Source organism: Callospermophilus lateralis, chromosome 12 (assembly GCF_048772815.1).
Source record: "Callospermophilus lateralis isolate mCalLat2 chromosome 12, mCalLat2.hap1, whole genome shotgun sequence".
Taxonomy (NCBI): Eukaryota; Metazoa; Chordata; class Mammalia; order Rodentia; family Sciuridae; genus Callospermophilus; species Callospermophilus lateralis.
In genome coordinates this window covers 81055445-81067469 of record NC_135316.1, presented here as the reverse complement: position 1 = coordinate 81067469, position 12025 = coordinate 81055445, and the positions used below count along the sequence as shown (strand labels likewise).

Sequence of the window (12025 nt, the reverse complement as noted above, 5' to 3'; positions counted from 1 at the left end):
ATGCCTTTTAAACACACAAAGAGATGAAAATTAAAACTATAATGAGAGCTCAGTGGAAGAGTGCTTGCCTAATGTATGATGCACTGGGTTTGATTCTGAGCACCACGTACAAAGAAATAAAATAAAGGTCCATCAACAACTAAAAAATATTTTAAAAAAAAACTATAAAGAAATCAATTTTTTTCTTTTCTTAATAGGTTGACAAATAGCCAAGCTATTGATAGCACATCATCTTGTTGAAGGCAGAGAAACAGCCACTGCCATATACTACTGATCAGAGTGCAGTCTGGAATTACCTCTGCTTGAGAGGAGTTTTGCAATAGGTTTTTAATGCTTGTATCTCTCTATTCAACAATACTACTTCTAGTAATGTATCCTAAAGCTATTCACCTACATGATTGGAAAACATATATCCAAGGATATTCATTGCAAAATGATTTGTAATAATAAAGGGTTGGACACATCCTAAAAGACCATGAATGAAAGACTGATTCAATAAATATGGCACATTTGCATAAAGGAGTATTATGGAGTCAGTAAAAAGAACCCAGTAGTTATAGATGTACTGATATGAAAAGTCTCCAAGATCACAGCCTCAAGCACACAGAACAAGGTGCAGAACTGTGAGTACAGCAAACTATCTTGTGGACATGCCCTGGTATGCATGAGAGGGTAATAAAAAATTTTTTAGAAACAACTAGCAAATTGGTTGCCTCTGGGGAATTATAGGGAGCTTGTGCTTTATAGCAATGCAAAAATTAATTTCAAAAATGTTAATACAGTAAGGGAAGGTCTGAAGGAAACCAGCAGTGAGATAAAGTAGAAGAATAAGGGAATTTTCTTAAGAAAATTTCCCCAAAATCTAGGCAACCCAGAAGCCACAGTAGGAGAGAGATTCCCTAACTCTGGGAGAAGGTGTTAATTTATTCCTAAGAAATGAATTCTGTTGGGGATTCGGACAGTGCCTTTAGGCCACAGCTAGTGTCAGGCAATGCCTATGGAAGGCTGGTGAGGAGCCAATGCATGTGTGAAAACTAGGAAGAAGAGGCACTTGACTCACTTATAATACTGCAGATCTGATGAATAAACTAACTTATTTATATCCAGAAGATGACATATGTGTATAGTTTTCATCCTTATAAGGAAATGCTCTGGCCCTCTCACACCTACATTCATATAGGATGTTAAAAGAAGGAAAAATCGGTCGATCAAGCAACGCTCAGGATTTACATTACATCTTTTTCCTAAGAGTTCAAAGGGTTTCAGTGTTATGCCCTCCTTTATCCACAACACGTAGATATGTACAGTAGAAAATAAATGGTACAAAGTTGGGGAAATGAGGCCAAGTCTCAAGGTGAATCACTTGCAGAAATAGGCCTGCAGTTCAACTTTCCTCATTAAGCATCATGTTTTTCTTTTTTTTTAATATATTATGTCCATTTTAAAAGCAAACAATTAAGAATGTCATCTTTGGTGTACACTTAAGTATGTGCACACACTTATGCACTTGTAAACACATAAAACCATACATGCACACACACACACATATGCACACTCACTAATTATATAATTTGGCCTCAGAGTCAGCTCTCTCAATGTGCTTAAACCACACTTATGCATAATAATCAGTGTATAATAATGAAACAGTGAAAGTGACCATAAGACTGTTATAAATAAGGAAACTCGCATATGTCATTGTAACTTAGAATTTTGAGCTGGAGATCAAGTGAGAAAGAACAAATTAAGGAAAAAAAAAAGAATTACAAGCCAAATACAGTTGTCACTGCACCCACTAAAAGGATTTAATTTAAAACTCAAACATCATCATGTTGGAAGGGGAAATGAAAAGCTAATAGCACGCATTGACGTTTACATAAAATTAGTATGTAAAGTGAGATATATGGCCCTAATGATGAATATGAAGCAACGGTTTGGATTTTAACAGACTAAGCAAAATGCAATTGACAAAGAAGCAAATCTAAATGAATTTCTAGCTATTTAAACACTAAGTGCAGCTGCATGTTAATTGTCAGTGGTATGAATTAAAAAAAAAATCTGTTTAAACTAAAAATTCAAAAAATAAACACAGCCAATATGTGAGCTCACACCCTGTACTGAAGTTCCCATTCACTCAGTCAGGGAAAAAAAAAAGGAATTTTTAAAATAATTTTTAAACATCAGAAAATTCCATCTCCAGTTACTTCATACTGATTGGGGGAAAAGGTTTGGTTGTGGGTGGGGGACAAAGAAAAAGATTAAAGTGTTTCTGAGAGAAGGAAGCATCTTTCATTTCTGGAATTAAGTCAAGAGTAAAACATTTGTTTTCGAGAAGTAGTTCATACAAAAATATTTCACTGAAATACCACTAAAGTCAATGGGAACAATTTAGGCTTTACAGTTAACTTTCCACTAATTGTCTTCCATTCCACTATATCAAAAAATAATCCACTGTATTGAAGTGAACACAACAGCACCCTTCGTAGGAGTTGATTTCAAAGCACACAGTATTTTAGTGGCAGTTATAAGACCCAGCTCTGGCATCAGCATTCCTGTGTTCAAATCCTAACCCTACCATTTTTTGCTGTTTTAGCAGAGTATTGAACCTACATAACATATTACATAGATGTCAACAGCATATACCTCCTAGGATCATTATGAGAAGTACATGTATTCCCATATATGTAACTCCAACCATTGCCCTGCACATGCTCAGTAACAGTGAACCATTATCATCTTCAGTCAAGACAGCAATATTTCAGCGTAAATATATTGTGGTAAAAAACAAAGACAAAAAAGATGGTGGCCAGCATGCCATGATTTTGTTGGTCCCCAAACGTGAAGAAAATACTGTCATCGGCCACTTCAGATATTCTTTCATTGGAAGATGGAAGCCACAGGAATATCTCTGGCCACTTCGCAGTAAAGACCAATTCTGGGTGAGAAACTGAAGTGTCCCTGGCCTCTAAAATGCTGTACAAGGGATTCTAGAACACAATGAGGCATCAATCCTCCAGCTATCTTAGGATGTGCTTTGAGATCTTGGCATATTCTCCCTATAATATCATCAGCCCTCAAAGGGATGGCTTAGTGACTGATCATACACCTGACTTTGCATCTGACCTTTGTCCAGATCCCTTGGATTATACCACCAAATGTTTTATTTATCCTTGTATTTTCCAAGGTCATGCAAAGGACAGAGCACACACACACACACAAAATCTAAGTCGACTCAGAAAGACTTCATGTTCATTCTTCCCCTTTAATTTACTGGAAGTTCCAGCCTCTGAATAGAAGGAAGAAGGCCAAGTCTACAGGCATCTTGGCAGGGTGACAAGTCACTGAAGAGATGTGAATTCCCACAAAATAAACACACCAAGCCCAGGCTCCTCCACACCCACTCAAGTCCAGTCAGACTGTGACCAGAATGGCATTGCTCCCAAGAGATCAAGACAAGGAAAAGGGGAAGGACCTCGGCTTTGATTGACAAACCAACTCTGGCTAGAAAGGAGAACAAGAGGGTCTGCCAGTACACACCCAGGGGCAGCAACCCCAACTCCAAGGCAGCTGACAGGGATGCTTCCTGCTACCTGCTTAAGAAGGCAAGGGGTTGTGTAGCATCCCTCTACGACCCAGTTGGACAAGAGGACCTGAGAAAATATTGCTGGAGTAAAGATAAACTAAGATAACATCAACCTCTTCCAACAGTCCTACCTTCCTTTCTGAGGTTTCTTTGTGCTATATGCTTCATCAAAGGCTTAAGTCTTCAATCTCAGAAAAACCTGCTCTCCAAAGGGAATCTACTATCTTTACTTACACCTCAGCATACATTTAATCCTGTTTGATTCTCCCCAAATTATTTTGACCATGACTTCTAAGGCAATGAAAGGCTTTATGTCTTATCCAAACAGAGTTGATGTTAAAGCATGCATATCCCAGAGTGAACAATCTATTCTTCTCCCACAAGCTATGAGGTCTCATCTATGAACTCAAACAGTCCTATTCTCACATTAAATGTCTAAAACAGATAATTACTGTTAATATAAATTGGACTTAAAAATACTCTGAGCAGATCAATTCCTTCATATTCTCAAATACTATAGAAAGACAATAAACCTTTCAACTTAAAATGAAGGATCACAGTGGAAAGAGTCATCAGAAAACATCAGTTTTGGTCCAGCAGTCACCACAAGCTTGCAACCACAAACACATCTTTTGGATTTTTTGGTCCCCAATCTCCAATGATAAAATTAACGAGTTTGATAACTAAGCTCCTTTCAACTCTACAATTTGATGATCCATTTGTCATCTTTCATTCAAGTACTTTCGGACATTGCGATAGCAAAATTTCAATCTGCATCTAGAAATGAAGATGAACTATGCAATTGAAGATATGAAAATGAACTTTTAAAATTAATGTTATACGTGTGTGACAAGGGAAATAGAGAATGTTGTACAATTGGACGCTTTTCCCTTGGCTTATGATTCGGGGATACCTGATTGTAGTACCATTATGGTTATTTTTTTTTTTTCTTTGTATAACACGCTGCAAACTGGAACGCGAAACAATAAGGATCTTAACATAAGGCTCCCTCCAACTATAAGGTGACCTCTCAGAGGTCAGTAAGGCTAGCACAAGGAAACCTGAGCATGGAACCGGTAGGGCCCCTGAGGGTTTATTTCATAGTGCTCACCTTCCACTAGTTGGTCCAGGCTGGAAATCTTCTTGAGCCCGTCAATGGTGTAGATTGTTCTCACTCCCTGGGGCAAATTCACGTTATCCGACAGAGTTCGGGTCAAATCAGCCAGGAGGGCCTCAAAAGATCGGAAGCGGTCTGGGGAGATGGCGTACACAATCCCTTTGAAATATCGATCTCCATTTCGATAGAAACGAACTTTCTTGGCCTTCTTCTCGGAGCTGAGGGTCTGCAGCGTGCGGGTGCGGTAGAAGCTGCAGTGGGCGCTGTGCGTGGGGCTCGGCAGGCCGTTCACCCGCGACCCTCGGCTGTATCTCTGCGCCTTGTCCCTCTCATCGAAGTGCTCCAGCTCCATGTCTCTGCCGAAGGACATGATGGACTGCAAGGGGAACCTGTGAGCCCCAGAAACAAAAGCAGACACACAGCCTGAGGTTATTTAAGATCACGGCTTGAAGAGTTCCTCTTGAGAGCAGCTGGGTGGAAATATTGTTATAATATGTACTGAATCTGAGCCATCATCGAGTGGGAGAGAAAGAGGAGGAGGACAAGAAAGAAACGGAAGAGGCAAATTCCAGGGGAAACAGCTTATTACTCAACCACAGTTTCGTTCATCTTCCAGATATCAGTTACCTACTACCTAGCAGGCTTGGAATGGTCCCTATTTACAGGCAGAGAAACTGAGGCACGGAAAATTCTCTCCTACATTTCTCCAAATAACACAGTTGAGAAATGCTGGAACAAGGAACTTTCCCAGGTCTGCCCGACTCCAATGCTTAAGGTTCTCTGCCGACCAGTGTGCAGGTAGCACACTGCTACCTGGTAGCAGGTAGAAAATAAGCTTTCCTATTATCATACAGCTAAAACAAGTATTGGGCCAGGGGAAAAAAATGAGGGCAGGCAACATTTAACAGTTGGACTGTAAGAGTTCTATTTACTGTATGTGTTTCCCATGGCCAGATGGAGAGCAAATTAAATCAGTCCCTAGGTTCTACCAACTTAAGGAAGACTTTCTAACATAGGCATGTATTCCACATTTTAAGAAGTGAATTCACCTTAAATCATTTACTTGCATTTAGTGCTTCAGATAAATTGGGTTAAAACAAAAAAGGGGGGGCAGGAAGAGGAAATCACAAAAGGAAAAAATAATAATAATAATAATTTGAGTGGTTTTGCCCTTCCCTCCACTTAAGGCTCTATCTTTGTGGTTGAAGAAATCAAGGCTGCAAGCTGTTGATTCATACTTGACCTTGACTTAACTGTGTAACCTTGAGAAAGCTACTTGTCTGACATATTGAAGCCTCAATTTCCTCAGTCACAAGATGGGAATGAGAATAGTACCTATCTCATTGTTAATATTAACTACTAAACAAGTTAATGGACATAAAACATTTAGGATAGTGTCTGGCATGTGTGTAGTATTTTTTTTAATTAATAGAATGGTTTCTGTTTCTGACCCCCTACAAAAAGAACTAGTAGGAGCAGAATCTTCCTCTTCTGGCAAGGGAGACAGCTGGTGACTCCTGATCTTCATTTCATGATTTTCTGAAAAGAACACCTGCATCTCCCTGGTCCCCACTTCACTTTCTATGGGGCTTCACTTTCTATCAGCAACTTGCCTATGGCATCAGTTCATCCTCGCTAAGAGGTTCATTGATAAAGTCTAGTGGCGCTGCCTCTTGCAGGAGAATCCATTTTTTATCAGGACAATCTAGAAAGTGGGAAAACTTCAGCATTCAAAAATTTAAAATTTTTAAATTCAAAATTTTGAATGACACAATTTCAAGCAGTCTGAAAAATAGAATATGAGGGAAATGGAAAATTTGAGGTGAGACCTTTATAAGTACCTCCCAATTTCTACCACATGGGCAATGTCACCTTTCTGAAGGTGAGTCAAAACTTACCAAAAGTATTGTTAAGTCTTTTTGATCTTTCTGATCTTTATTTAGGCTTGAGACTGAATAAACTGACATCTGATCCATTCCAAATGGGTAAAAATTTTACATATCAGTTTAAAAATTAATTTAAAAATTGTGATAAAAAATTTAACACTTAAAAACATGGCTACATGATACTCCTAATATGAATGAAGTGAAAGAAAATATTATTTATGGAATGTCCAAGATATACCTGACACTAGTATTCATCAATCAATTGTACAATAAGCTAAAAATATTTTCTAAACCTTACAGGAATCTAACAAGGTAGTTAATGTTCTCAAGGGCATGGGGTGGGAATGGGTCCCAACATTGTAACTGAGGGATTGGGATTTGAACCTAAATTTACCCTGACCCCAAAGTTGGTTCTGAGCCTGGCCCCTAGCTGGCATGTACAAAAGAGGTGTTTAAAGCTCTCACACCTAACTATCTCAGTCCCTTAAGCATTCCACCTAACCAACCAAGACCTCATCTGCACAGAGAGGAAGCAATAGCTGCCAGGTCTCTAATGCTTCACACATTCAAGTTTATATCACTGACCCCACCAAGAGGGCTGGAAACAGCATGATTTAAACATGGAGAGAATATGAGTTTAGTGTATTCTCTCCTTCCAAATATGAAAACTACCTTATGCCTCTTAATAACTAATCAGAGACTAATTTTTCATTTTTATGAAAACAGTCACACCCACAATAAGCAGGTATCATTGATTTTGAAGTTAGGAACTTTAAGACACTTTCCAATTAATATCCAATCCTGGAGGCATTGGTTGTGTATTTGCCCATGATATCAATAACTGTACCTTCCCCTTCCTCCATATATGTGTGAGTGTGTGTGTGTGTGTGTGTGTGTGTGTATTAAATGAGCTCTCCCATCTTACAAAAGGTGTGTCTGTCTTGATTGGTCGGGTGGAAGATATTACTACTGTTTATACCAACTCACTAAGCTCTTCAAAACTTTGTGAGTGATAAAGGCATGTTGACTTTTGAAGTGTTGTATTTCCTTTTTTAAAGGCACTGGTCATTCCTCTAACCCTAATTCTTTTTAGTATAAACTAAAAGAAAACAAACAGGAATGACAAGCAGGGATGTAGCAGAAGATGATAATTGTATTATCAGAAAAAAGTATAAATCCAGTTCCAAGCGGCATTTCTCAATTCACAACTGTCAATTGTTTAAATTCCCTAGAGAAAACAGGCTTTTTTAGGAGCAAAACTTCCTAACTTCCTAAACAAAAATCTTTGTTTGTTTTTTAAGACTGACCTAAAACAGAAAAAGTTTAAGATGGATGCAGTGACATGCACCTGTAGTATCAGCTCTCGGGAAGCTGAGGCAGGGGGATCATTCAGCCCAAGAATTCAAGACCAGACTGAGTAACATAATCAGACCCCATCTGGAAACAATAAACAAATAATAATAATAAAGAAAAGCTTATTACTCTTGATTTTTGCATATTTCCTCAAATTGGATCTTGTGTCCATGCAGGGATGGACAGAGACCATATCTTTTACTTCCCTTTGCTGAGCCTATCCAAAGTAGGCAATGATGTTGCCACCGAACAAAACCACACTCAAAGTGACATCATTGTCAACACTACAGCTACCACTTAAAGAATGTCAACAACCACACTTTATACCCTTGTGTTCTGGTAATTATGTGAGGTATCAAAACAGGGGCTCTTTCCCTAGCCTCCACTGACTCAGCTTCCACTTGGTGTAGTGATACATGTGAACCAAAAGCTCCTAGACAAGATTGAGGCGCTTCCTGTTGGTCACACTTCCTCCATGGAAAGCCTACTAGAACACAACAGCCCTACTCATAGTCCACATCTATTGGTGGCCAAGGGCCAGGGAACCATGTGCATGACACCAGGAGGGTAAACCACAGTGCTTTGGTCACAGAGACCACAGACACCAATAGTCTGTCTGTTGCAGACAGACACTTGTCAGAGATTTTCCTGTACATATTGCCTTGCTAGGAAACCAACATTCTCAATTGTTCTTTGTGGGATTTCTCACCATTTTGAGGAATCCTGTGTTCATTCTCTGGATGAGCACATGGGTTCCTGTTTCAGAATTTACAAACACACACACCAATTAAGAATCAGGCATAAAGGCTACCACATCTAAATAGATGCTGAACCTGGGAATTCCAAAGCATATTTTAGCAATGGGATTAGGATTCAGGTTAGATGGAACACACATGGAATAAAAGGAACACACATATGTTCTGAGCCAGTGCACCACCATGGATGTGGATAGCACAGGGTGTGTACATATCTTTCATGATTTTCCTACATATGACCTCGCTTAAAATCCCTTCTGACCCTCATTGGTGTGACATTTCGTACTTTAAACGCTGCCCTACTTTCCTTTCCCATTGAAAGGCGATATATTTAGGAACAGATATGACATGTATTCGCCGAACACCCTGCAGTGTGGCGGCTGAACGCATGTGCACCGTAATCTGGACACACACTCACAGGTAAGGCAGAGAGGAAGCCAGTTTGAATGAAACCTTTCATCGCTCTCTCACCGACAAGCAGATGCTTGCATGCTGAATCCAGCGGCTATTCTGAGCAAACCTGGTTTTTCAAAAGCAGTCTCTTTTGTGGGGCAATGCGGGACAGTGCGTGCGCTCCCACTAGGAGGAAAATGCCATTTCCTCTCCGCATGCTTTTAGCACTGCAGGTACTAATTTGTACAGGAGGTAGCCTCAACCTCGCTGTCCCCAGAGGAACTTGAGACCCTGCAAATGTACTTACAACATTCACACTGCAGCCACCACCACCACGCACCGATCGCCCCCATGGACAAGTACACACCACCCTCCCGGGCACACAGGAAAGAACACACACAATAAGAGGCCAGGCCCAGCCACTCCTTCCAAGCACAGACTTGGTCCTCCTTCCGCAGCCAGTCCTGACAATGACAAGCACCTCTCAGAGATCCTCGCCCTGCTCTCGGTCTCCACTAACAACGCAGCGAAGACCCTGGGGGAGGGGGTTCTCACCCTACTCTGGGTTTAAAGCCCGGTGGCACCAGACAAAAGAGGCAGGTGCCAGCAACCCAGGGGCCGCCCTCACACAAGGCCCCCGGCCGGGGCCAGGCTGGCGAGGGCAGGGCAGCCGCCTTTCGAGGAACCGCGGGCGGGGCGGCTGCCGCCAAACTGGACGCCCGCCCTGCCCTCGGCGCCCCGCAGCTGCGGGCAGAGTGAGCACTGCGGGGCCTTGGAGCAACCCTCCCCGCAGCTCGTTTCCCCAGCAAAAGCAAACCACGCACCGGTCCGAGGAGAGTCGCCGGGGATCTTTGTGGCCGCGCTTCGGGCTGCCTCCTGGAGCTGTCCTTGCCCTGCTGGGTGCGGCTGGGGCTGCGGGGCTGTGGGGCCGGGGGTGGCGTCGGTGCCGGGCTGGGCGGCAGCAGCTGCGGGAGCACGGGCGTCTCGGCTGCGGCCACTAGTGCAGGGATGTGCCTTGGCCGGTCCTCATTGAAATGCGGCGCTTCGCACAGCCTCACTCCAGCCTCTCTTCCGAGGAGGGCGGCGGCGGCAGGCGCGCTCCCTTTTCTTGTGTCTCACTCGCTCACACGCCCTCCCTACTCCCTCCTTCTCCTCCTCCGCGCGCGCCCCGTCTCCCCCGCCCTTCTAGGCAGGGCGCACCCACCACGGCTGCGCCCGGGGTCCTCCCACTCTGCGAGCCCTGCATCCGACGCAGCGACCTCGGTATCTGACTTAACTGAACCCCAAGCCTCCCCAGGAGTGGTGGTCTGGAGAAGAGCTTGCAGATCGGCTGGTAGCCTCGGGGGACAGAAGAGAATGTGGACAGGGATGGGTCTGAGCCAAAAGGTGCTCGGGGCAGAGCGGTGAGGTGGCCCAGAAGTGAGGTCCCCTTTCTCATAGAAGGCATGGAAACAGTTCTCCGCCCTGCACGTCCACACCCACACCCTTCGTTGTGACCTTATCGTTTGACACTTTTCCCAGGGTTATGGAAGCAAAGGGGATTGCCCCTCCTCTCTTCTTGCCCAGGAAGCATCCACATAACGCTTCTCCCTCGAGGACCAGTTCGGGACCCTTCCAAGCTATACCCTCTTGGATTACCCCTGTGCCCCCAATTGAAAGGGCCAGATCTGTGCATGGATCCCACCCGTCATCTCCACTTGACCTCAAGATGTGAGTCACCCTTAAAATAGTGACCTTTCTACTTAGAGCCAAATATTTTTCACGATAAAGTCTTTGATAACTTAAGGGCTAGGTTTCACTTGCTACTGGGTGTTTCATGGCTGCCAAAAAACTGGCGGTCAGGGTGGAAAGCCCCATGAGCTCACACAAGCCTCTCCTCCCAGGGTGGAATGTTCTTGGAGCCTAGGCTGTTCACAGCCTCATCCTGTCTTTGCACAAAAGTCCAGATGAGATTGGGTCCCAGATTTCTGAGAAACTTTAATCTGGCTCACTATACAACTTGAAATTTGGTCAATTAATCTGACCTTCAATTCTGTCACTTGAGACGTGTTTATCCCAAATACACATACATATACAAAAACATATATATATTTTTCTCTCTTCCTTAGCCTGCACTTTTCAATGGAAAAAGTCCAAATTTTATTTTTCTCTTGCCCATGGAGCCCAGTTATGTATTTGACTACTTATTATTAATAAGAACTAATCCAAAATACATTCGAAATATTATGCAAATACTAAATAATTATCTTTATTATAAAATGCAACTCAAATGAGATGCATGTTACATACTCAACAATGATGCAATATTTATTGTTGAACTATTTAATAACCCAAGGATGAGAATACAATGAACTCACCAAATTAATTAAATGCAAAATACTGAGTCTGTTCCTTCAAATTCTGATGCAAAACAAAGACTCAGGGGTAAGTTTAGAGAAAGACGGAAGCAAAGAATATCTTCTTGAGATGAGAAAACAGAGCTTCTTGTTATCTTGCCAGTGACAAATGCCAAATAAATTTTGCCAAAATGATAAACCTTTTAATTCCTATGGATTTTCTATCAGGGTCATATCTTAAGCACTTTATGTAACTTAACCATACTCTTGCTTCTATCCTAGCTGTTCTTCCTGGAAGATACAGATGTATTCAAAGAAACGTTTTAGTGTTATTCTCTTAGCATTGTGCTCCCAATAGTTGGGCATCATTGACTCTCTCAAGAAACCAGAGGGCAAGTGATGATTAAGTACATGGGGACTCCAAATAGTACCCACTGTCCACTACTGTAGAGCCCAACCATGTGGTCCAAGATAGCAGGTTGGTACTAAATGGTACCCAGTAACCTGACAGAAGCAATGCTGTTCACAAAAGTGCCTGTTAGTTCCTGGGTAATTAAGCCTTTGGCAAATCTAACTCATAGACCATAACTCTTAACTGAAATGAA

General features: G+C 42.2%; 1 protein-coding gene across 1 annotated transcript in view; it reads right to left on the bottom strand.

Moving 5' to 3' along the window:
• Window positions 1–9939, bottom strand: part of Dclk1 (doublecortin like kinase 1) — a 325307-nt gene extending 315368 nt beyond the window's left edge. The window contains exons 1-2 of the mRNA XM_076871894.1: window positions 9909–9939; window positions 4692–5086 (exon numbers count right to left, since the gene is read on the bottom strand). Coding sequence (XP_076728009.1) covers window positions 4692–5067 — 376 coding nt within the window. The 5' untranslated portion in view covers window positions 5068–5086; window positions 9909–9939. The remainder of the gene's footprint in view (window positions 1–4691; window positions 5087–9908) is intronic.
• Between the last annotated feature and the right edge of the window lie 2086 nt (window positions 9940–12025).